The 26,007-nt window shown below is 37.1% G+C and overlaps 1 protein-coding gene across 2 annotated transcripts in view; it reads left to right on the forward strand.

Annotated features, from left to right (window-relative positions):
- LOC138704822 (major facilitator superfamily domain-containing protein 6-like) overlaps positions 1-26,007 on the forward strand; it is a 110,567-nt gene that overhangs the window by 54,685 nt on the left and 29,875 nt on the right. For both annotated transcript variants that reach the window (XM_069833112.1, XM_069833121.1), the window contains exons 2-3: positions 7,097-7,347; positions 10,405-10,559. In XM_069833112.1, coding sequence (XP_069689213.1) covers positions 7,251-7,347; positions 10,405-10,559 — 252 coding nt within the window. In that variant the 5' untranslated portion in view covers positions 7,097-7,250. The remainder of the gene's footprint in view (positions 1-7,096; positions 7,348-10,404; positions 10,560-26,007) is intronic.

Here is a 26,007-nt window from a genome sequence, read left to right on the forward strand (position 1 = left end):
ATACTTAATATTTATATTCTTACAGACGACATAGTTAAACTTTATTTTATTTTATTGATTTATTATTTTATTATTATTTAAATATTTTATTGCAATTTTTTATTCAATCTGATGGCCTGTATACCTTCTAGATTCACTGACCAGGTGAGAGGGCATCAGTCAGTTTAATAATTTCCATAGCACATACTGTAAACACATCGATCGAAGACAGTTTTCAATCTATGATACCCTTCATGTGACCGGGACGACCGGACGTCCGTGATGCTTCGGTTGAGTGTTTTGCTTTCCGCGGAGTTAGGACACGCGGCAGTCAGCCTGCAGAGTGAGCGACCGATCGCGCGTATTATCATGATTCTCAGTCGGTCGTTCTTAATGAAATACAGAGCTCTAATATCCATCTGATCTCTGAACGTTTACAACTCACTGCCCTTGCTGAAACATCTGATCCGATGAAACTGCATGGGTATGTTCCCACACACTTGTATTGGTAATGGTTACAGGTTTCGCAATACACTAACACTGCTGCAATTTTTAGTGATGCAGAACCGAACACATTGAAAGTTTTATCAGGAAGCTCTGCAAATCAATGAAGCTTGTTGTCAGCCCTCAGGATCTTATGATTCACAAGTCCTGCCACTCTAACACTTCTTTGCACTGCTTTCGTTTAATTCTTCAGAACGATTACCGAAAGAGTTTTTGCAAATCTGTCCTATAAACAAAAGCACACCAGTCGTACCTATCACAGTGTACTTAGCAATGCCTAGTTTATAAGAAGCGCAGTTCGTAACTTAATATCAACCGGCGTGGCTCAGTCGGTTAAGGCGCTTGCCTGCCGGTCTGAAGTTGCGCTGGGGTTTTTCCGACATTTTCCCCAACCGTAAGGTGAATGCCAGGTGATCTATAGCGAATCCTCGGCCTCATCTCGCCAAATACCATCTCGCTATCACCGATTTCATTGACGCTAAATATCCTAGTAGTTGATACAGCGTCGTTAAATAACCAACTAAAAAAATCAACTCATAATTTTATTGTGAGAGTTACACTGTTGCTGTCCAGAATTGTGCCCGTAGTGACAGTTTATAATTTCAATTAACAATTTTTAACAAATAAGACATCTGCGGTGGCTGAGTTGTCAGATATTCATCTGCCACACAGGCCGTCCGGGTGGAATTTTTCACGGGAAAAATCCGTAGTGACACTTGTGGCCGACAAGGTCACAGTTGGCGGCTTTCCCCATATTAGGCATCTACATCATTCAGTCCAGTCTCCATTCTGTCATCGTTTCATAGCATTCTCTGAACGCCAGCTGGCGATCCACGGAAGGGGCTGGTCTAAGGACGAGTTGGGTTGCTTGCTCGTAACCTGTGTACGTAGCGAACCTTATAGTGGTCAGCCGGTGAGAGTTGGGGATGAGCCTAGTTTAAGGATTATCGCAATATATCTTAGAAATCGCAGTGCTGGATCGTAATGCCTCCTCTCGCATTAAATTAAATTTAATAATTTCTAAACTGCCTAATGACACAGCTTTGAGTGAGTTTTGTTTGTTTTATTTCTGTTTATCCTTTCTAGAATATCTAGAAGTTTATAGTATTAATTCAGAATCGCCTTGTAGTACATGATATAAGACTAGAACGGACGTAACTTTTGTAAATGTATAACATTTTCTGACAGGTTCTGTGAGTATTTGAATCTTCGTACCATTAGTTTAGGTTCCATCATAGTTGGGTTCTGTTGGCCTCGGTAGCGTAGTTGGTATAGCGCTGGCCTTCTGTACTCGAAGTTGCGGATTCGATCCCGGCCCAGGTCGATGGCATTTATGTGTGCTTAAATGCGACAGGCTCATGTCCGTAGATTTACTGGCATGTAAAAGAACTCATGCGGGACAAAATTCCGGCACACCGGCGACACATATAACCTCTGCAGTTGCGAGCGTTGTTAAATAAACCATAATTTAATTTTTAGTTGGGTTCTTCTGAATATATTGTGAACTGCAGAATTTTTGCAAAATTCAAGACGTATTAATCAACTCGATTTTTGAAGAATGGGTAGAACGGGGAAAAATTCTTTCCGGCACTGGGATTCAGCTCTACGTGCTGACGCTTTATCCGCTAAACTACACCGGATTCCAGTTCCGATGCCGGATTGAATCATTCTCGGTTTAAGTTCTACCTCTCTGTTCCCCTTTGGTCGCCTACCCTCATGTACTGTGTTACAGAATATGTGACAGTGGCACAATGTCCAACACTATGTGTCCACACCTGTGGAGTAACGGTCAGCGCGTCTGGCCGCGATACCAGGTGGCCCGGGTTCGAATCCCGGTCGGGGCAAGTTACTATGTTGAGGTTTTTCCGGGGTTTTCCCTCAACCCAATACGAGCAAATGCTGGGTAACTTTCGGTGCTGGACCCCGGACTCATTTCACCGGCATTATCACTTTCATTTCATTCAGACGCTAAATAACCTAGATGTTGATACAGCGTCGTAAAATAACCCAATAAAATAAAAATAAACACTATGTATACAGAGGTGCACTCATTACGAGTGACTGAGTGGCCGGGGTTCGACGGAATATGGTATCGTCATGAATCACAGTCATTACTTACGCTTATCATATTATTATGATGTACCGAAGTACATATGATATTTCCGTACAGGAATTCTGCATTACCTTATGGTAAAGAATGGGCAGAATGAAGAAAAAATTCTCTCCGACACCGGGATTTGAACCCGGATTTTCAGCTCTACGTGCTGACGCTTTATCCACTAAGCCACACGGAAATGTCGTATGTATTTCGGTACATATGAACTTAAACTGAGAAGGATTCAATCCGGCATCGGAACTCGAATTCTGCGTTTCCATATGGTGAAGAATCGGTAGAACGGAGAAAAATTCTCTCCGGCATCGGGATTCGAACCAAAGTTTCCAGCTTTACGTGCTGGTTCTTTATCCATTAAGCCACACCGGACTCAAATTCCGATGCCGGATTGAATCCTTCTCATTTTAAGATCTACCTCCTTTGTTGGCCCACCCTAGTGCACCGAGTCACAGTATGTGTGACAGTAGACACAATGTCCAACCACAAGTACAGAGGTGCACTCACTACGAGTGACTAAGTGACAGGAGTCCGACAGAATATGGAGCCGTCTTGAATTACAAAGTGATTACTAACACTTTATTATATTAGTATGATGTGCCCTGCGTTTCCATATGGTGAAGATTCATTTTAATTCACAAGAACTTGCGCTTGTAATTGAAGGGGTGAGAATGATAATATATAGTCCTAAGCCACACAGAAAAGATTTTGCAGGAGAGCGTATTGAAGATTTAGAGTTCTGTGATATTATGTGTGGTATCATAATTTTTTCGGTGTTGAGTAATTGTTGTAATATTTTACTAGTAGCTTCCTCATATATGTAAGAAGTGAACTCCCACAAAAAACATTTTTGTTACAAGTGTGGCTTTGGACTATCTCATTCTCACCCCTTAAATTATATTTTCTACATCTTCTCCTAATCTTTTGGCCAGGTTATTTTGTACTTGCAATTTGATGCGAAGTTAAGGCACATTTACTCTGAAGTTAAGTACACACAGAATAATGGTGTTTACAAAGCAATTGGCAAGGTAGTCCCTCTCCTCATACACACATCATGTCAGTTGGATGGAGCAATACAGGCCGAGCAAGGAAAAAATTAAATATTCGTCCAAGAGACAAACGTAAATATTATGGTCAGAATACATTGTATTATCGTCTCTAGGATGTAGAAACGTAATATTTTTTATACATCTTGATTAACCAACTTTTAACATAATACCACTAATATTTTATGTAGTAATATTTTTCTTAAGCATATAAGTAGTAGTAGTAGTAGTAGTGGTGGTGGTGGTGGTGGTGGTGGTGGTGGTGGTGGTGGTGGTGGTGGTGGTGGTGGTGGTGATGGTGGTAGTAGTAAACAAGTTTAGTTACATGTAATTCTAAGAATAAAAAAATTACAGTAATGTGAATCGAAGTAATTGTTAAAATAATAAAAAAATCTACAGGGAGTTTCTGGGCTAGTGTTACATCCTTTCAGGTATTATGGGGAAGGGCACATGTATCAATTTGAGATAAGGAACCCTGGTCCGGAAATGATTGAGTCGAAAGTTATAAGCAAAAATAATTGTGTGGAAATTAAATAATTTTATTCCTCTGTACACCTTATTTAAATGTATTTATGTGTACTTCTTACACATACTGTATTCATCTGACGTCGTTTACGTTGTCTATCTACAGTATTCCATTCAGTGGGCTGTCTGAGGGGTGAGGACAGGAAACTACACTAAAGCAATGCCGTGTAACGGACATGGTCGGTCCTGATATGCACTTCTATAGATAGCAGTGTATGTGTACAAGTTGCAGTGTCCAGTCGATCAGTCCTAGTGAAATAGAGTACGCGAGAGCGGAATATGCAGACATGATTTTCGAATACAGATGAGCCAATGGGAACAGTAGATAAACTCACAGATTGTATCGGGTTAAGTACCCACGTAGGAGATATCCGGCCCATATCGTCTTTCACGACTGTTCCAAAGGTTAAGGGAAGGAGGGCACGTGGTGCCAAATTACAATTCCATTTCCACACAATTATTTTTGCTTATAACTTTCGACTCAGTCATTTCCGGCCCAGGGTTCCTTATCTCAAGTTGATGCTTGTGCCCTTCCCCATCATACCTGAAAGTTAGTAACACCAGCCCAGAAACACCCTGTATATATTAAAAACAAAAGTCATATATTTGAAAATATATATATATATTTTAGGAAAGCTCATAGTCTAAGCAGTCTAGCTGACAACCGGGTTTTGAAATTAGCAAATGTCTGACAGCCCCTTAAAGTATGAGGTAAGGAGTTCCAAAGACGAGAAATTGAAACGGTGAATGATTATGAGCGCCGGGAAGTGTTATGATGAGATAGGCCTAATGTACCGGTGATCTGAGATCGAGTATTTAGTTTATGGTTGGAGCATAAATACACAAGACAAGACGACAGATAACTTGGGATTGAGGTGCGTAGAATTTGAGATAGAAGAGAAGGACAGTGTAAAGTTCTGCGACCTTTGAACCGGAGCCAAAATAAATGTTCGAAAAATGGTGAAATATGATCGTATCGTCGGACTTTGCACACATATCTTATACACATATTATGAACACGTTGTAATTTGCTCGAGAGTTCGGTGCTTAAGCCAGTGAACAACACGTCACAATAGTCAAAGTGCGGCATTACGAGTGTTTGAACTAATGTTTGTTTCAGTGGCGCGGGAAAGAAATGCTTGAACCGGCTTAACGAGTGAATAGACGAGCAGATTTTTTTTACAAGTGTGCTTTACTTGGTAATTCCAACTTAATTCGTTATCAAAATACATTCCTAGATTTTTCATTATAGGTGAGTAAGGAATTTCAATATCATTAAGCATAATGGCCGGAATTTGACTATCGTTCAAAGTCTTTAGCAGTCTTTTGGCTCCGATGATTATGACCTGCGTCTTAGCTGCATTAAGTCTAAGTCCGAGTTTGTTGGCCCATGTCGAGACTGAAATGAGATCGCTGTTTAATTTGTGGATGGAATCAAGTAATGTATCAGGTCGGAAATGTATATAGAGTTGGAGATCATCAGCATATAGATGGTAGCGATAATTGTACTATGTTCGTCGACACGTCACTTACAGATATTGAAATTATTGCACTGAAACTCCTTATGTACTTCGGTACATCATAGTAATATGATAAAGCGTAAGTAATCACTTTGTGATTCAAGACGGCGCCATATTCCGTCGGACCCCAGCCACTTTGTCACTCGTAATGAGTGCACCTCTGTACTTGTGGTTGGACATTGTATCTACTGTCACACATACTGTGACACGGTACACGAGGGTAGGCCAACAAAGCCAACAAAGGGGAACACAGTAGGTAGAAGTTAAAATGAGAGGGATTCAATCCGACATCGCAACTTGAATCCGGTGTGGCTTAGTGAATAAAGCACCAGCACGTAAAGCTGGAAATTCGGTTCGAATACCGGTGCCGGAGAGAATTTTTCTCCGTTCTACTGATTCTTCGCCATAAGTAATTTGTTTTTATGTAGAAATTATTTTCCTGCAGTTGTGATTCATTTGCTTCTTTATATTAAGTGCATGATTTGAACGTGTTGTTTTAATACTGATGAAATATTAATCTTTCTACCTATATATACGGTAGTTCAATTATTGTAGGCATTGTAGTCAAAGTATCGAGGTCAGTTGCAGTTCCTAAGTCGAAGTCGTGACAGATTAATTATATTTTTAGGTAGTATGGGATGTTTGAAATGTACTTTTAACATCATGATTTAATAGTAAAACAACTTTCGACAGTGCCATATCAACTCTTGCATAACGACAAAATAGTGATCTAGGTTATTAAATAGACCTATGTTTAGAACTTGCTATGTATGACATCACAGGGACACGAAGAAATCCGAAGTATGCCAGTTCTGCGTTGATCAAGTTTTATAGAAAACAACATGGATGTAAAGAATTGTATCAGTACTTGATTTATTTTTTAAAGGATATTTCTTAACATATACTGTATTATTATATTCGAGAGATAGTCTAAACAAATACCACTTTCGCTGTTCATTGACTTCGGATAAATTCTATCTATCTATCTATCTATCTATCTATCTATCTATCTATCTATCTATCTATCTATCTGTCTGTCTGTCTGTCTGTCTGTCTGTCTGTCTGTCTGTCTGTCTGTCTGTCTGTCTGTCTGTCTGTCTGTCTGTCTGTCTGTCTGTCTGTCTGTCTGTCTGTCTGTCTGTCTGTCTGTCCGTCCGTCTGTCTGTCTTGAATTGTTCCATATTCTAGCTGTGAAGCAATGTTGAATACCGTGGAATGTTAATAAATACAATATAATACAGTACCTGGGAAAATTCCTTCCGTTGATATTTCAAGCTTGCAGTGAAATCCAGCCATAGCTCTTATTCTTTAATAATTGCTCATAAAGACGAAAGTAGCAATAAACAAAACAATCACTACGTGCACAAACTTCAGATTGCATCCTTGACCTTATTATATTCTTTCTGTTGCAGGTAAAGCCATGTAGAGTCTATACATAAAGAAAAAGGATGTCTGGCTAAAATGACGCTCTCTTCTTCACGTGATTACCGGTTCTAGACAAACCGCTTCCCAACCTGTATTGAAAGCGATACTTCTCAGCAACAATCAAGAAGAGACGCATTCAAAATGCACTTCTTCGAAGTATTTGTGACGCGGATAACCAAAGATTTCCGACAGAAGGAACTGCTGCCCCTCAAGCTGCTCTTCTTCGTACATGCTTCAAGTAAGTACAATGTTGTTAGCGGAACAAGTAGACCTAATTGTATAACAATTCTTCTTAATTAATTGTAATATAATTATTGTCAACAGTAATCCCACTAGAGGTTTTGAATTATCTGGAGAAATCAAAACTCGAGTGGGATTTAATTGACTATTACACGATTAGAAGAAAGTATATAAAGATTAGAAGAAATATAGTACTCTAATACAATAAAATATTGATTGATTTACTGAAATTATATTTCATTAAGGTTAGCTTCACCAAAAAGTTTGAACGGAGGCGCCATTTTCTGTTGACTGTCTATACTGTAAACAAATGAAGATAGCAAAGCATGTTTTATAGTACCGTAAAGTTTGAAATGTTGGCAAAAAAAGAAACGAATCCTAGGGTAGTGATAAAAACAAATAAATGCTAGGGAAGCGACACAATTAAACAAATGCTAGGGAAGCGATAAAATTGGCGATCAGCAGCCATGATTGGTTGAAAGACTTTCTTCCGTACCGTTTTATTGGTCATAAGTAGTATGATGTAGTAAAGATGTAATAGTCAACATAATTAGATCACATTTTTCGACTAATATGCTCTGACATTATCATTATTATTATTATTATTATTATTATTATTATTATTATTATTTTCAAGAACCAAAAGGATACTTTGCTATTAATGTCCTAGATACAGAACTCATTCGTTCAAGTACTTATTTTCAAAGAAATGAATTCAAATAATCCTATCTAAATAAAGGAAATTCTGATTCTAAATTAGACATTTTCTCAGCAATTGCATAATTCTCAGGAGCTTTTTTTTTCTCCGAATGGTTTTGATAAAATTTGTTTCCGTCTCATTAAAACCAATAATAAATTCATTCATAGTATTTCTTGACCAAGGGCAGGTCTTTCACTGAAAATCCAGCGTTTTCCAATCTCTCCTATTTTCTGCCTTCCTCTTTGTCTTCGCACATGATCCATATATCTTAATGGAATCTGTCGTCTGATATCTTCTTCTGCCCGAACACTCCTCCCGTTCACCATTCCTTCCAGTGCATCCTTCAGCATACAGTTTATTTTCAGCCAATGTCCCAACCAATTCCTTTTTCTCTTTCTGATCACTTTCAGCATCATTCTTTCTTCACTTGTTCTTTCCAACACAGCTTCATTTTTTATTCTGTCTGTCCATTTCGCACGCTTCATTCCTCTCCATATCCACATTTCAAATACTTCTAGTCGCTTCGTCGTAATGTCCATGTTTCTGCCCTGTACAAGGCAACACTCCACACTAAGCACTCCTTGTTTCTTTCTTAATTTTTTCAGCAGTCCGCAGAAGATGCTTCTTTTTCTATTAAAAGCTTCCTTTGTCAATGCTATCCTCCTTTTGACTTTCTGACAGCAACTCATGTTACTGCTTATATTATTTGAAGCTGTCCACTTGTTCTATTGCCTCGTTTCGAATTTGCATGTTTATCTTTTTTTTTTCCGATAACCATGGTCTTCGTCTTGTTTGCATTATTTTATCTTCATCCCATACTGACCACAGCTATCATATAGTTCCAGTAGCATATCCCTTAGTATCGTGTCCTCTTCTGCTGACAACACCATTTCAGCAGCAAATCTGACGTACTTTAATCTTCTTCTTCCTACTATCATCCTTTCCATGTTCTGAATCAATAGGTCTAGGGGCTTTCGTCACAAACTTTTCTTCAACATAATGATTTATCACAGTTTTCTGTCTCAAAGCCTTTGGTTACATAGGTACGAAACGTCACAGTACCAGATTCGTCACAAAAAAAAAATTTTTCATCGTTTAAAGTTTTGATCTATCTAAGGACAATAATTTCCACTCGTTCACGGAAAAGAAATGTTTTGCGATACTAGAACAATAAAAACAACGGAATTGTTTTGCGACAGGACTACAAAAAATATATAAAACTATGGAAATGTTTTGCAATTTTACATAGTATATTTACTTAAAAGTAACTGTGGAGCAATATATTAAAGCTTTTCATATGGAGATTGCTGTTTTTGCTTCTCAGATGTGGTTATTACAGTCTTTGAATGTAAGACAAGGAAGATTGCCAGGTTTGATTGCAGATTTCAGAAGTCATGTGTAATTATCAAATTTAAATCTGAATTATAACAATTATTTTAGGGATAACAAAGCATATAATTTTTTTTTCACAATATTCAACATTTGAAAAGTCTTATTGTTCATCTTGCTAGACACACAATTCTGGAGGTTCTTCCATGAGTTCACACGCACAGTCATTAGTATTTACCTCATTAGATAAGTCCAATGCATCAATATTGTCAATTAGTGGCTTGTAAAAATCCAATTTTGCTTTCACATGGCAGAACATACTATAAATTAACGACATACCCTTTCATACCATTTCAAGAGTTCAACAGTATGATGGCACAGTTCCGTAAATCTCGATGCTATATTTCCTGGTCGCTGGATTGGAAGGGGAAGCCCTATTCCATTGGCCTACGAGATCACCTGACCTGAATCCACTCGATTATTTCGTATGAGAGATCTAAAATCACTTGTATACAGTATGAGGTCTCACTCAGTGAACACGGACATGGAATTAGTTGCCAGGACTGTAGTCGCCTGTAATGTGATTTGAAACAAGTCAAGGATATTTGAAAGAGTGCTGCAGAATCTCTTACGCCGATGTTGGTGGCGTAATTTTGAGCAAATGTTGTACGGTACAGAATGGTACGTTAACTCAGGTTTGTCAATGATATGGTACTGTACAATAATAACTGTAAATAATGTAGAAACTAAATGTAAATAAATATATGTAAAATTAGCTGTAAATAAAACGGAAAACAGTAATAGTAATAGACATGTTTAAGTCCATATCTCCTAAGCTGATTTCTCAGACCTCAGGTTCCCTACGTATAAATGTTCAAATTTTGCACACTTTTACTGAAACATTCTGTAGAATAACACTAGTGGAAAATATATTCTATAAACGACTGTGGCTTTAAGGTCACTGTCAGAATTTTCAACCTGTGGCACCTGACTGCGTGTGTTAAATTGAGCGTTCTTGAATTGCAGCCCTGTTTGTGCTGTATCCGTACTTGACGATCCACATGCGCGAGCTGGGTATCAACGTTGAGGAGACAGCAATCATGTCTGCTGTGACGCCCATCGTGGCCATCGTGATGCCGCCCGTAGCCGGCATGGTGGCGGACCGCATAGGCAATTTCAGGGTACGTCTATAACTCTAGTTTTATACAATTTTCTTCCAATTACTTTCGGTATGCCATTACAAATTTCTGTGCTTTCCTTCAGTGTACCTTAGATTGCTTAGACCTAAATTTTCCTGTCCTAAAAAGGGACTGAGGATTTAGAACATTTCTTGGATCGCATGAAATGTATTTATTATTGGTGTGTAATTTTAGTTTGGGTAAGGATGGATTTAAGGATTAAATACTGTCACAGGCAGGATGAGTACACCCTATCCAATAATTAAATAATGAAACGAGACGAACGAGGCATATGAAATAGAGAATAGAGCGAGATGAACCTCGAGGAAAACCACGAGGTACGAAGTTCATCGTAAGTTTCTGTTCCATGGTCCCACGAGTGACGTCAGAGTACACCTTACATATTAAAATGTTACAATATTTATCTCTCGTAGGTCGAATATAGATGTTTCACATCAAACTATTTTTTCAAGTATTTTAATAACTTCCCCATTAATTTTAAATGTGGAGTAACGGTTAGCGCGTCTAGCCGCGAAACCAGGTGACACTGGTTCGATTTCCGGTCGGGTAAAGTTACCTGGTTGAGGTTTTTTCCGGGGTTTTTCCTCAACCCAATATGAGCAAATGATGGGCAACTTTCGGTGTTGGACCCGGATTCATTTCACCAGCATTATCATCTTCATCTCATTCAGACGCTAAATAACCTAAGATGTTGATAAAGCGTCGTAAAATAACCTACTAAAATAAATAAAATAAATTTTAAATAATAATTTTTGTAAAATGTAAAGTATCATCATATCATCGTCGTCATCGTATCGTAATAATTGTCATCATCATCATCATCATCATCATCATCATCATCATCATCATCATCATGACATGAACTGGTTCTATAAGTCCGTTCCGATTTCTAGGAAATTTTGGTCTTCCCTTCTTGGAATATTGGTCCACGATCACTTCTTCCGATGGGTTTGTAGTCCTATGTATGGGTAAGCTTTAGAAGTTTCGTTGCTGACATCCTATTCAATGTTCCTTCCAATATTTTCTGTTTAATACCCACTTAGTTATATCATAATAGACCTAATATATAATTTTTCTATTTTTTCAACATTCATTTTCCTGTCCGTCCTTTTACAACCATCTCTACGTAGCGCTGAAATAGCGATAGCATTGAACGCCTTGCTGACAGACAGCGCTGAAATAGCGGCCGCCATTTTTCATAGCAAATTTTTTTTTCGCTGCAAGCCAGTAAATCCCAATTGAATAATTCTTTTATTCCAATAGTATCTTGCCATAGATAATGTTCGATAGCTCATACGATACAGCAGGTATCCAGGTTTTGTTTCATTATAGTGACTTGATGTCAGCGCCATATGTACGTGACAATCGTCGACACGATAATCCAACTCCTGCCAGACTCTGGTTAACATGTCAGGTCTCAGCTTAACTGCGGCTTCTTCAATCCTCATTCAGAGTTTTTGCAGGTATCTTGTAAAGGTGGCACATGGACTCTGACCTTCATATAACCACACAAGAAAAAAGTCCCATGGGGTTAAATCCGGAAATCGCAGAGACCATATTTGATTAAAGCATTGTCGATATTTCCCATTCGTCCTGTCCAACGTTCTGGAAGTGTGCGATTGAGATAGTCATGAACTTTACAGTGATAATAGGGAAGTGCTTCTGCAAGCCAGCGAAAGCGGAGAGGTAGGCAACAACCAGTGGTATCTTATATTCCGTAATAGACGGAACAATGATGTGTTTCTTTGTAAACACAGGTGACATTTACCAATCTGGTCGTTCAGCAACTTACAGCTCCTGTAAGTCAGCAAAGATGAATAGCTGAACTAGTGCTGTCCCGGCTGACCGCAGCAGCCAGTGACTTTGCAATTAATGCTGTTTCTTGCAGTGGCGTTGATAGCGACTATGGTGGCTTCAGGTAGTGGTTGTAAAGAAACCTGTGTTTGTCGATACCTTGGTTTAATTTCTCCTTGAAGGTTTTTTTCTTTTTTTTTTTTTTTTTGTTTTTCCAGTCTGTGTTTATGGATGTTTATGTCTTGGTTGATTCTCCTGGTTCTGAAGTCAGGGAATTGTTGGGGTGGGACGGGAAAGAGCTTGTGGGTTTGCTGCTTTCTAATACCAATGGGGGCCGCCGGAACGTTTGTTGTTTTAGTGTTTGATTGGATTAGGCTTATGGCGGTCGAAGGAGTAGAAAGAGGACATTGTCGATTTCAAAAGTGGTGAAGGTGCGAGCATACTGATTTGGTGTGTGTTGCGATGTGTGTTTTTTAAGGACGGATCTATTGGTGAGAATGTCTCGGATATCGGTGTCCTTGGTAGCTACATGAGACAATGCATTTGTTCCGAGAAGTGTCTGTCCTGTTTGGAGTTCACGCATCGGTGGGAGCGGTCAGTGTGGGAACTGTCATTGCCGACTTTACTACATTTGAAGTGGACGGGTGTATTGGGGTAGCCTTTTTGGATATAGAGGTATTGATGATGATGATGACATTTACATCAGGTGAAGTGGCGCCTGAAGATTTTAGGGGGTTGACGGTGATAAGTTCACTCCCAGAGCTGGGAGCATTCAGAGAATAGACAGGCGATGGTGGTTGGGTCGATTAAGAGGATCTCATTAGAGAGGTGCGGCTATTGTTATACTGGATTCTTGCCACTCGTTGTGTGGGATTTTGGATGCACCAGGTCTGGTTTGCACTAAGCTTTTATATTGGCTTCCAATGCCCTGAGGGGATACGGCAATTTTTCTCTAACATCTGAAGCAAGAACTGGATATTCTAACATTCTAAAAGCATGTGTACGCGCAGAGGGAGAGAGGTAGAGTAATCTGGTAAGGTAGGAAAATTCCAAAGCATTACTGGAGAGTAATGACCTGAGCTCATGAGGAAGCTGATGAGGACAACTTACTGTCAGGCAGGTTGGCGAAAGAAAGGATAGAAAGAGAGCACCTCAATGTCTGAGGCGTGCTACGTGTAGCACTTAGAGATAGTTCGCAACTTCATGTAGGCTTAGCTGCTGATACGTAACATACACAACTGGCTACACTAGATGGGGCTTCAGCTTCGAACAGAATCTAGCACACATAGAGGACTTTAGGTTATTAGCAGTGTTTTATATTGGTGTATAGGGTCATGGAGGGCAATTATGATACAAAAAATCAATCTTTTTTCTATCAAAGCATGTACAGTAGTGGCAAAAAAAAAAAAACCGGACCGATCCTTGTAGCTGATTTCAGAGCCTTGTTCACAGTGACAGTACGATAGACTGGTAACAAAGACTTTCGTGGTTCGAATCCTCTCTGGGAAGGAAACTTTTTTTTGTTCCTTATTCAAATTTATTCCCAATACTTTTCGATTGCGGAGATATTTTACTATTTAACTAACTTATTATTCCCAGAACATGAATTTTACCAGCATATTTTCTAATGGCTTTCGAAATGGGCTACGTCAGCAGTCGAAACTACAACAATTTCAATAGATTACTCACTATCTTGTGAATGCTGGCGTGGTATGCGCAGTGGCTCATTTCGGGGACTTCGATTATTCCGTCGGTCCGGTTTTTTTTTTGCCACAGCTGTACAAATTTGAAAAAATTAATATATGTGCTACTTTAGACATACATGATAGATTTGAAGTTAGATTTATTTTTTATTTGTAATACTGGATAAAATTAAAACGAAACCAGTGTACTATAATAGCCTTCTGTGTGGGCTATTGTGATACACCTATAGGGCTATTCTCATACAATGCTATAAATCTGGCCAAATTATAAAGAGCAATGAAGTACAGCTATTGTGATACACCTATAGGGCTATTCCGATAGAGTGTTATAAATGTGGCCAAATTATACAGAGCAATGAAGTACAGCTATTGTGATACACCTATAGGGCTATTCTGATACAGTGCTATAAATCTGGCCATATTATACAGAGCAATGAAGTACAACTATTGTGATACACCTATAGAGATATTCTGATACAGTGCTATAAATCTGGCAAAATTATACAGAGCAATGAAGTACAGCTATTGTGATACACCTATAGAGCTATTCTGATACAGTGCTATAAATCTGGCCATATTATACAGAGCAATGAAGTACAGCTATTGTGATACACCTATAGGGCTATTCTGATACAGTGCTATAAATCTGGCCAAATTACACAGAGTAATGAAGTACAGCTATTGTGATACACCTATAGGGCTATTCTGATAGAGTGCTATAAATATGGCCAAATTATACATAGCAGTGAAGTACAGCTATTGTGATACACCTATAGGGCTATTCTGATACAGTGCTATAAATCTGGCCAAATTATACAGAGCAATGAAGTACAGCTATTGTGATACACCTATAGAGCTATTCTGATACAGTGCTATAAATCTGGCCAAATTATACATAGCAGTGAAGTACAGCTATTGTGATACACCTATAGGGCTATTCTGATACAGTGCTATAAATCTGGCCAAATTATACATAGCAGTGAAGTACAGCTATTGTGATACACCTATAGAGATATTCTGATACAGTGCTATAAATCTGGCCAAATTATACATAGCAGTGAAGTACAGCTATTGTGATACACCTATAGAGCTATTCTGATACAGTGCTATAAATCTGGCCAAATTATACATAGCAGTGAAGTACAGCTATTGTGATACACCTATAAGGCTATTCTGATACAGTGCTATAAATCTGGCCAAATTATAAAGAGCAATAAAGTACAGCTATTGTGATACACCTATAGGGCTATTCTGATACAGTGCTATAAATCTGGCCAAATTATACAGAACAATGAAGTACAGCTATTGTGATACACCTATAGGGCTATTCTAATAGAGTGCTATAAATCTGGCCAAATTATACAAAGCAATGAAGTACAGCTATTGTGATACACCTATAGAGATATTCTGATACAGTGCTATAAATCTGGCCAAATTATACATAGCAATGAAGTACAGCTATTGTGATACACCTATAGGGCTATTCTGGTACAGTGCTATAAATCTGGCCATATTATACAGAGCAATGAAGTAAGGCTATTGTGATACACCTATAGGGCTATTCTGGTACAGTGCTATAAATCTGGCCATATTATACAGAGCAATTAAGTAAGGCTATTGTGCTACACACAGATGCTTAATGTATCTCCTGTAAAAGTCTGGCTGAAATCACTTTAAAATTGACTACGATTTAGCAACTTTTGTAATGATCTCTTTGTTCCAAAAATATTACCGGTAAACAATTTACTGAAACTTTAACACCTTACTGTTACTGTTATAAAATTGCTGTATGCCCAAATAATTTTTTTGTGTGTAAGGTAATAAATTGAAAAAATTATTAGCAGTTTGTATTACTAAAATTATTTTTTAAACAATGCTAAATATATTTTCCAAAGTCATGTTGAATTTTAGCAGTAAGAAGAAAGACTATTAAGCCAAAATTGTTAGGTAAATAAGTCTACATGTGGAATATTTTAACTTATACGTTATTGTAGATTTCAACATGTCAATTCAAACATCCCTCAAGAGGGGAGAAATTATGAAATATCCGTCAAGAGGTAATAAGTTACTTTAAATTTAAAAATTGATCAATTTGGTCATTTCGTTTATTGTAAATATAATATCATAATATCCACCGGCGTGGCTCAGTCGGTTAAGGCGCTTGCCTGCCGGTCTGAAGTTGCGCTCGGGCGCGGGTTCGATACCCGCTTGGGCTGATTATCTGGTTGGGTTTTTTCCGAGGTTTTTCCCAACCGTAAGGTGAATGCCAGGTAATCTATGGAGAATCCTCGGCCTCATTTCGCCAAATACCATCTCGTTATCAGCAATCTCATCGACGCTAAATAACTTAGTATTTGATACAGCGTCGTTAAATAACCAACTTAGTAATAATAATAATAATAATAATAATAATAATAATAATAGTAATAATATCATAATAGCCCTTCTAGCTTATCATAATAACCCAAAAGTGTGTATCACAATAGCCCTTCTCATTCATACACAAATTACTGCTAGACTGCTCAACATTCACAGCTTTTCTTTAGAGACAAATGAAGCTAACATTATTCTGAGTAAAAGGAAAATTCCAAAGTAGTTCTATCTTTATTCATTCAAGAGCAATGACAGAAGTAACGGAGTATCACATTAAAGTTTTTTCAAGAAACAAGACTGCCTATTCTTTTAATAATTTTATGAGGCTGATAATGATTTTTAAACTATGTTCAATATTGTTTCTTAAAGAGCATAATATGTACTTTCTTAATACCAGTTTTAAGCATTTCCAAATTGACCTTTTGGTACATTTTAAAGTCTGTATAAAATTAACCCGACTTTTTTTTACTGTATCATATTAGCCCTAATTGACTCTACCATGTTACATAGCAAAATTTCATAGCGGATTAAAATTATGTGCATTTCAACCACGGACGTGAACTTTGCTGATCCTCTCATAGATGGAGGAAATATTACATAGGAGTGTTGCATTATATACTCTACAAGTATCACCATACGGGTTTTACATCTAGAGCAATGATTGGCATTTCTTGATTCGCGAGTCAACCCCTTAATATACAAGCAGGACCGAGTGGTAAGGCATGATCTCCCTCCCCTTTGCCATCACTGCCCTTTCAAAGTTAAGCGAGTCGTATGCTGTATTACTTTTTAATTGTCTTTATAGAACATAAGTAAAGAAATTCCTTTTTGGGGTTAGAAAATAAATTCGTTTTATGTGCGGTGCGGAAAATTGAAGATTAATTTGTTTTGATAAATAGGCCTAGCAAATAATTTCATTTATATACATACTTTTAATTTTCGTTAAAGAAAATAAACTATAAACCCAAAAATTATAGTTGTGTATTTGGCAGCATGATAAAAGGAATTAATTTTTGCGAAAGGAATGAAGGTACGGAATAGAGTGCGTCACTTTCTTGACACCCATTTTTAATATTTATTTTGGACTGGAGGAGTTTGCGATGCGTTGAGGGATTTCTGGTTACTGACATCTGGCACAGTACAGTCTGCATAGTATGAATGCTGAAGGAATAAATATGTGAAAACCAGGTTGCAGTGAATACTGAGAATATTCGCACTGAGACATGCCACCAAGTAAAGTCACTGTAACGTACCTTAACGCAATTTATTCTGTAATTAAAGAGATTAACATCACAATAGAGACTATTCTTTCCTGGGAATGGGGGCTGATAACTGGGAAGATCTGGCCACTAACAGAATAGAGTGAAAGCGCTTCGTGAAGCCTCAGAGTCGGCTTGTTCTATAATACCTAATTGATCTTGACTGTTTTAGTGTAATTTTATTATACAGGGCGTAAACGATATAAACTGCCGAAATTATATCGACAGTACAGATACGGAATTAAAATTTGAAGCGCGTCTTCATGGGAGTTCACCTGTATGTAGGCAACAATTTCACACTACTGTCCACAAGTAGCATATATACAGAGTGGGAGGATATACGTGCAAATATTTTTAGAGGTAATCGGAGATAGTATACTGAACCACATTATGTAACAAATTTCTCAATCTTACACGTTTTTTTTAGATATGAAAAAATGCTATGTTTTTAGTTTAGTTATTAACTGCAGAGATTTGTTTTCTTTACGAACGCCTCACTAGTTACGCGAAGGTCTAAGCTTGTGGGGTTGCCTACTGTCCAGGCTTACCTTGAAGGTCTTTGTGATGTAACAGATTATCAAATAATTTATCGTGTATCTATGCACAATCACCTTTTTACATTAGCACATCGGATTACATTCATGATTTATTTTGTATTGTAATATGTTCGAATAAGCCACAGGCGTGGCTCAGTTGATTGAGGCGGTTGCCTGCCGGTCTGAAGTTGTGTGGGGGAGCGGGTTCAATTACCTGGTTGGGTTTTTTCCGAGGTTTCCCCCAACCGTAATGTGAATGCAAGGTAATCTATGGCGAATCCTCGGCATCATTTCGCCAAATATCATTTCGCTATCATCAATCTCATCGACGCTACATAACCTGGTAGTTGATACAGCGTCGTTAAATAGCCAACTAAAAAATAAAGTTCGAATATCAAACAGAGTCTACAATTTTATCCTCACAAGTATGGTAGACTGCAATGAAACAAAATAATTTAAAGTAATGTTATTTAAATTATCAAGCTAGAAAGGCTTTATAAACGATATGCATTCACTTCTAAACTAACACGAAATAATTGAAATAAATTCATATTTTAAATCTTGTTATTGAAATAGAAGAAAGATACGAAATACGTTAATCTCTCAATAAGAGCCCATAGCCCCATAGGTCTTTTCTCCAGAAAATGCATAAATCGATTCTCCATAGTTTCTTTGTTATACCCACAAATTTTTGTTGAAAAGTTTTTAACAACAATGCTAGTAAACTTGTTTATTTTAACACTAGCCGTACCCGTGCGCTCCGCTGCACCAGTTAGAAATAAATATAAAGTAATTACATAATTAAAATAGAACATTTGATCCAGGGAACAATCATGTTTGATAGAAGGATAAATCGTTTATTATGTTACTTAATTTAAATTGTATTAAAAAAATTAAAATGCGATCATTTTTATCCAGAGACACTCATTTGGTCATAAAACTTATTTTAGGAAATACAGGAAACGAATGCCTATCAAGTTTTCTGTGCATAAGAAGCTATTTTAATCTTACCTGTCCCCGATTCACTCAGAAGTTACTGTAATAACATTATAGCATTATGTTCATCTAGAGAAACTACACTTTCCAATGGTGAATTAATAATTAATTATACAAATCGGTTAATTTAGCTTCCGATATTACTTCATACAAACACAGAAACATTCTCTGTAGGCTACAATATGTTTCATAGCTTTCGATTGTTGTTGTCCAAGGCTCCTTATAGACGAAGTCATTTGTTTTTTACTTCATTACACCGCCTTAGATGGCGTTGTTATTGTAATTTTGAAACTCATTTATCTCATTAAATATCAGTCCTATAAAAATTTTGCATGGAATAAAACTTATCGGAAATTAGTTTTAAAGAAACGTTTGTTATGTAACATTTTTCATGAAAATTAATAATAAGGGAGATATTTCGATTTATTTAATTCAAACTCCCTTATGATCCCCCTTTTAAATAAAATATTTTGAATGCCATATAGCCTAAATTCTAAGTTGCAAGGAACTTAATTTATATTCCAACTTTCATATAAATCAGTTCAGCCATTATCGCGTGAAAAGGTAACAAACATCCAGACAGACAGACAGACAGACATACAAACAAAAATGTCAAAAAAGCGATTTTCTGTTTCAGGGCGGTAAAATATATATGTTAGGACCAATTATTTTTGGAAAATCGAAAATTACCAGTATATTATTAGTATAGATATGTTATAGGCACTTTATCTATAGAACATGTTCATACATGAAAAATTGCTCTTCAAGACGGATCTTCAATCAGCATCTCGAGTTCCACTAAAGAAAATAAAGTTAAGGATATCAGAGTCTTATTTTTATATGTAAAAAAGGAAAGCAGCTCATTTTATGAGTCTCTTTTCCAAGCTTCTGAGGCTATGGAAGATGAAGAGGAGAGTGAAAGTGATGACAGAGATGAGGAGGGAAATCGTGTGGAAAATATGGATGTGGAATGAACAAAAATAATGCCCTACCTTGTTTGAAAAACATTTTTGACTCTTGAACAAGTTCATGATATGTTACCTTGTTTGATAAAGTTCTGTTCCTTATTTTGTTTTGAAAACATTTTTAACTTTTAAAAATGTTCGTGATTTGTTATTTTGTGTGGAAAAAAATGCTATAAAGTATAAATATTTATGATTCGTTATTTATTTTTTTAAAACATTTCTAACTTTTCGAAATGTTCGTTATTTGCTGTGTTATGTGGAAAATATTTGAAGGGTTCGGAACCATAGTGGGCTAAGCGCCATTTACTAAAACCGTAGAAAACAAGGGTTAAAATGAAGTTATCATCATAATTCAATGGAAACATATAGCAAGTAATATGAAGTATACACATTCAGTCTAAATGATATGTCAATCTTCATTAAATATGGTATTCACTTAACTTTAACCCTTGCTCTCTCTGTTTTTAATAAATGGCGCTTGGCCCAGTATGACTCTGAACCCTTCATTTCAAGTTCTAAAAATGTTACTGAATATTATTAATAATATTGCTATATTTTATATAAAATATAAAAATTAATACATTTTTATAAAGACTACACACAGCTTATACAGGGACATCATTTTATTTTTACTAACATTTCTAATATTAATCTGGCTATACTTTTGGATCAAGATTGAGAACCGCAAACACCGTTTGCTACCCCCTTCCACGACTGGAGTTCGATGATACTGGCGTAAAATACAAACAAATCACTTTACTAGGTATAGGAGGGAAGAAAAGTAGTTCATCCATTTACGTAAACTAGGAAATATCACGCTTTTGACTTTGATAATTTTCATTAGGTTTTTGTTTAATCAAAATACAGTACAGTATTAACAATAAGTGTTTTTACTCACGAACTGAGCTGCCCATGCGGACGTATTCATTATGCAATGTATATTATACTGTCTACAGCACATTAGCGTACACTATAGAGAATGAAGTTAAATTGAAAAATAATCATAATATGGATATTTAAACACATTTTTGAAAATGGTGGTCGTTCATTTCGATACAGGCTTCAGTTCTAATGTCCATATTATCGCACTATAGACTATTGTACATAATTCCAACTACCAGTTTCGTCCTTCGTACTATTAACTCATGTTGAACTTATTCTGTACCTAGCCTACGCTATAAAAGAATGCCTTACGTACTGTAAATTTAATCTTCATTTCCGCCCGATCCGAAGAGATAAAATTACTCAGACATGCTATCTACTGTCCGTCCAAGTGGTTATATCGCAGGGTCGTGGAAAGGAAGGAAATCACGTGACAGTTAATTACTTAACGAGGCCCTTTTATTTAAGTTATTTTAAATAATTGTATGGGTATAATATTACGTAGACATCCAATTCCTAACAGAAATTAATGTTCTCAGAAAAGAGCTAAGACAGGCCAGCCACTAGCCTTTACAGAAAGGCGAATAGAAGCAGGTGTGGGAAACCGGGATGCGACGTAGGTAAATGGACGATAGTACCTGTGCGAAAATGATTCAATATTGAAAGCTCTGGAAAACGCGAATATATTTTTGGAACGTACTGTTTACTCTGAACGTAAAGCTACTATGACTGTATATGCGGTCTTGGATTTGTGTGGAGGACGGTTGAACTTCATTAGTAGAAGGGGTGGGAGTGAAGTACATTAAAAAGTCAGATAGAATAAAAATTGAAGTAGAAATTAAATTATGTCCCTGTATTTATTTTTGAATTGAAAGTACGTTCTGTGTAAAAGGACCCATAACATTCATTACTTGAATACATTATTCTTTATACTGTGTTCAAGCTCTCTAGTGTGTAGTTTACAAGTCCGCTAGTTGCTAGTTATTAGCATGTAGTGTAGACTTGAGCTTTCAGACACGGTCTGAGGATCGATCCCTCAGATATGACTTATACTAAGCGTCAAAATTATGCCTCAGTCATTGGGTGCACCGTGGCCGACTTTAATATTATTGTTTATTTAAGCAACTTGGACAATCTTGTCATTGCGGTTCGCTTTGGCGGCAGCACAGATAATTTCGCCTTCGAATGAAGATGTTGATGAAATGAAGCGCATACAGACGATTTTTTTTTTCTGAGTAAAGTAGGCTAAGGCTCGAAACACGAACCAGATCGAGCGGACACGTAGGCTGTTACGTAACAAGCGAGTTTAGAGGTGGCGCTGTAATGAGAGCAAGGAGCTCTTCCGGACCGGATCGTCGACCACTTTTCTCACAACTCGATCTACCGCATCGCAGATCGATTCACTCACAGATTCAGTTACGTTTTCATACCATAACACATTGTGAAATCATACAAAATGAAATTTCTAAGAAAAGTGAGGACTACAGATTGCTAGATAAAAATGAAGACATAAGAATAGTAAATGACCACCTCTGTGGTGTAGGGGTCAGCATGCTGGTGTCTTACGCAGAGGGCCCGGGTTCGATTCCCGGTCGGGTTGAATTTACCGGTTGAGGTTTTTCAGGGTTTTTCCTCAACCGTAAGGCAAAATGCTAGGAAATTTGGGCCACAACATCCCAGAATATCACCGGCCTCATTCATCACCGAAATCATATTCATAACAAATCAGTAATAGTTAATTTATATTTTTAATTTATAAATCTTATCACCATTCGTGAGCTGCCACAAGGGACAAAGAGTACTTAACAATATAAATGTTTACAAGTTCATTGAACCATTGATTTTGTTTAAACAATGAAACTCCTACAAGTACATAGCTGCAAATACATTTTGAGATTAGTGGAAATATACCTAGTTTTAGAGAGGTAAGTGTTACAAAAAAGTAAAGAATGCTAATGAACTTAGTTTGATTTCGAATATAGGTGATGCTTCAGGAGAGCAATTGATCCTTTAAATGCTGCTAAGGTTACAACCGGAATAATAGATGTAGGTATTCCAAGCCTCTTAAACACATCTTTCATGAAAAGAGTAGCGGTACCTCTTGCTCCAACCAGAAGTCCATTACTTCAAGCTCTTTTAGCTGGTATTTTTTGGAGGCAATAGGGAATGGTAGGATTGTAGATATTCTTTTTTTCATTATCCACTTCTGCTGGCTGTTCCTTATCCGTTTCGAAACGCACAGTGGGATCAATTATGTATTTAGATCTTGTAGATTCCTTGAAAGCTATTATATCTATGCTCCGTGTACTGCCAGTGACGGAGAGATCATGTACTTCTTCAAAGGTGTTGTAATCGGTATCTTTAAGGGTAGTGGCTATAATTGATCGTACTTGGTGGTGTCTAGCGTTTCGCAGAGCTTCGCCGTGCGGACAAGATCCCAGAACGTGTGCAAGAGTTTCAACCTCGTTTTGGCAATGCCTGAGATCTTCCCGGCACAGCACGTACTGCAGCAACATTTCCAACCATTTTAATGCCATCGCGCCATTCGCTGTTGGAGAGACCTTGGTGTTATGGGCACCAGGATATTGTTTAAATAAAACTACGCCTTTCCCTTTCTGTGGATGACGACACCAAATATCAAATTCTCTCTTCCTCAGAAGGTTACGAATCTTTGTAGTATTTAAGAAAAGTTCATACACGTGTTACAGACAACGTTTTATTTTATAACTGTATAACAATATAAACGTGTTTCGTACGTTATTTCTTGTACGGTAGCATTAGAAAGCAATTAATAAAGAAAAACATCAAATTTGTAATGATGGGTAGTTTGATATCATGGTATATGAAGAAAGAAGTTGCTATGACAACAATGTTGTATTAAATATTATAGCATGGCAAATCGTTTCATCATGTTAACTTTACGGCACAGGTTTTACCGTCATATTAGAAGTAAGGACGTTTCAGTGGCATGATAATATTTTACGGCTCTTGTACAATAATGTGGCGTATTATGCACGATTTTTACTGAAGATAAAGACTGTTTATAATGATAGGATTGCATAAAAGAATAATTGAATCGGGGATTACAGAAGAAGCACATGCCATGAAAACTATATTTTTCAGTAGACACGAAAAACGTTATTACTTATGGTAGACCACATCATTGGTTATAGTACTGGCTTCTTCACACAGAAGTCTAATAGATGTGTAGTTTTATACAAAGTTTATTGGGATCTAATGAATTGTTAATGAAGTAAATCAATATATATTAGCTTGACATGTGCTGTTTCTGCAAGGAATCAAAATTGTAGTATAATAATTTCAGTTCAACTAAAGTTTATCTGTCAAATTAGGGATATAATATACGCATAGGCCTACTGTGTACTGTACTTAATACATAAGTTCAGCATATAAATGAACTTAGTTTTCCACAATAGGCCACTGAAGAATATTATTGTAAAATTCTTGATATTCATGTGGTATGGTAACGCATTAGTTTGCGTATATCGTCAAGCTTCTTTCTTTGAATTGGCACGATTTTGTCTGGATATGCCAATGAAGAATGTAAATATTGTATTCTCCTTTGTACTTACAAGCAAACATTCTGAAGGGGGCAGGTAAAAAAAATTAATGTTTTTTCTTCCATCATTTTAATAATGTCAAAAGAGGTGCTTACACAAATTTTGACCACTCGAGCGCAATTACGAGGGCCGTAAAAAATAAATTTCCCTGGGCCGTTTACAGAAAGAAAACAGAGTTTCATGGAAAGTTTTATTGGAACAGATATAGCAATTGTTGAGTTATTTTTCAACGTATTCCCCACTAGAATTAAGACATTCGTATCTTTGTGTCGTAGATGTCTGCCGTCTGGAATCGGAACCAATGTATCGGCACATGTCTTTGACATGAGTTGTTTCTGCGCACTTCCAGATTTTCACAGGTCTCCAAATGTAAGACGGCTATACTGACATACAGGGTGATTCAGACCACCCGTAAGTAATTTATTTCGGAAACTAGTGCATGAAAATTTCGAGACAAAAATATTTATAACTAAACCACATGTGAACTTTCACTCGAGCTTGATTTCATCAATCAGCTCTAACAGGAAGTAGGGTCAATGGCGTATCACTTTAAAATTTCAAATGAGAGTCGGGTCAAATAGGGTACCATTTGATAGAGCTTTTTCAAAACAAACAACTTTCATAGGAAACGTTTTTATTAATTCCTACTCTGCCAGTCACTTGGCGACGCCGAAGTATTAGGAATCACTGACAGTGTTAGAAGAAGAGTACAGGTGTGTGCTGGTCAGAACGGCCGTCAGTTTGAAAATGTATAAAAGAATTAATGGAATTGTCAAGCCTTTCAGTAACATGTCAACATTAATTTGTCTTGTTTACATTTTCGTCTTGTAACATTTCTCAATATTGATGACATTACCCCTTTGTACGTTTTCTCATTGAAAGAGTAGGAATTGATAAAAACGTTTCCTATGAAAGTTGTTTGTTTTGAAGAGCTCTATCAAATAGTACCCTATTTGACCCGACTCCCATTTGAAATTTTAAAGTGATACGCCACTGACCCTACTTCCTGTTAAGGCTGATTGATGAAATCAAGCTCAAGTGAAAGTTCACATGTGGTTTAGTTATAAATATTTTTGTCTCGGAAATTTCCATGCACTAGTTTCCGAAATAAATTACTTACGGGTGGTCCGAATTACCCATTGCATTTTCGTACGTTTTCTCACTGAAAGAGTAGGAATTAATAAAAACGTTTCCTATGAAAGTTGTTTGTTTTGAAGAGCTCTATCAAATGGTATCTTATTTGGTCCCGACTCCCATTTGAAATTTTAAAGTGATACGCCACTGACCCTACTTCCTGTTAGAGCTGATTGATGAAATCAGACTCAAGTGAAAGTTCACATG

Source organism: Periplaneta americana, chromosome 1 (genome assembly GCF_040183065.1).
Source record: "Periplaneta americana isolate PAMFEO1 chromosome 1, P.americana_PAMFEO1_priV1, whole genome shotgun sequence".
NCBI lineage: Eukaryota > Metazoa > Arthropoda > Insecta > Blattodea > Blattidae > Periplaneta > Periplaneta americana.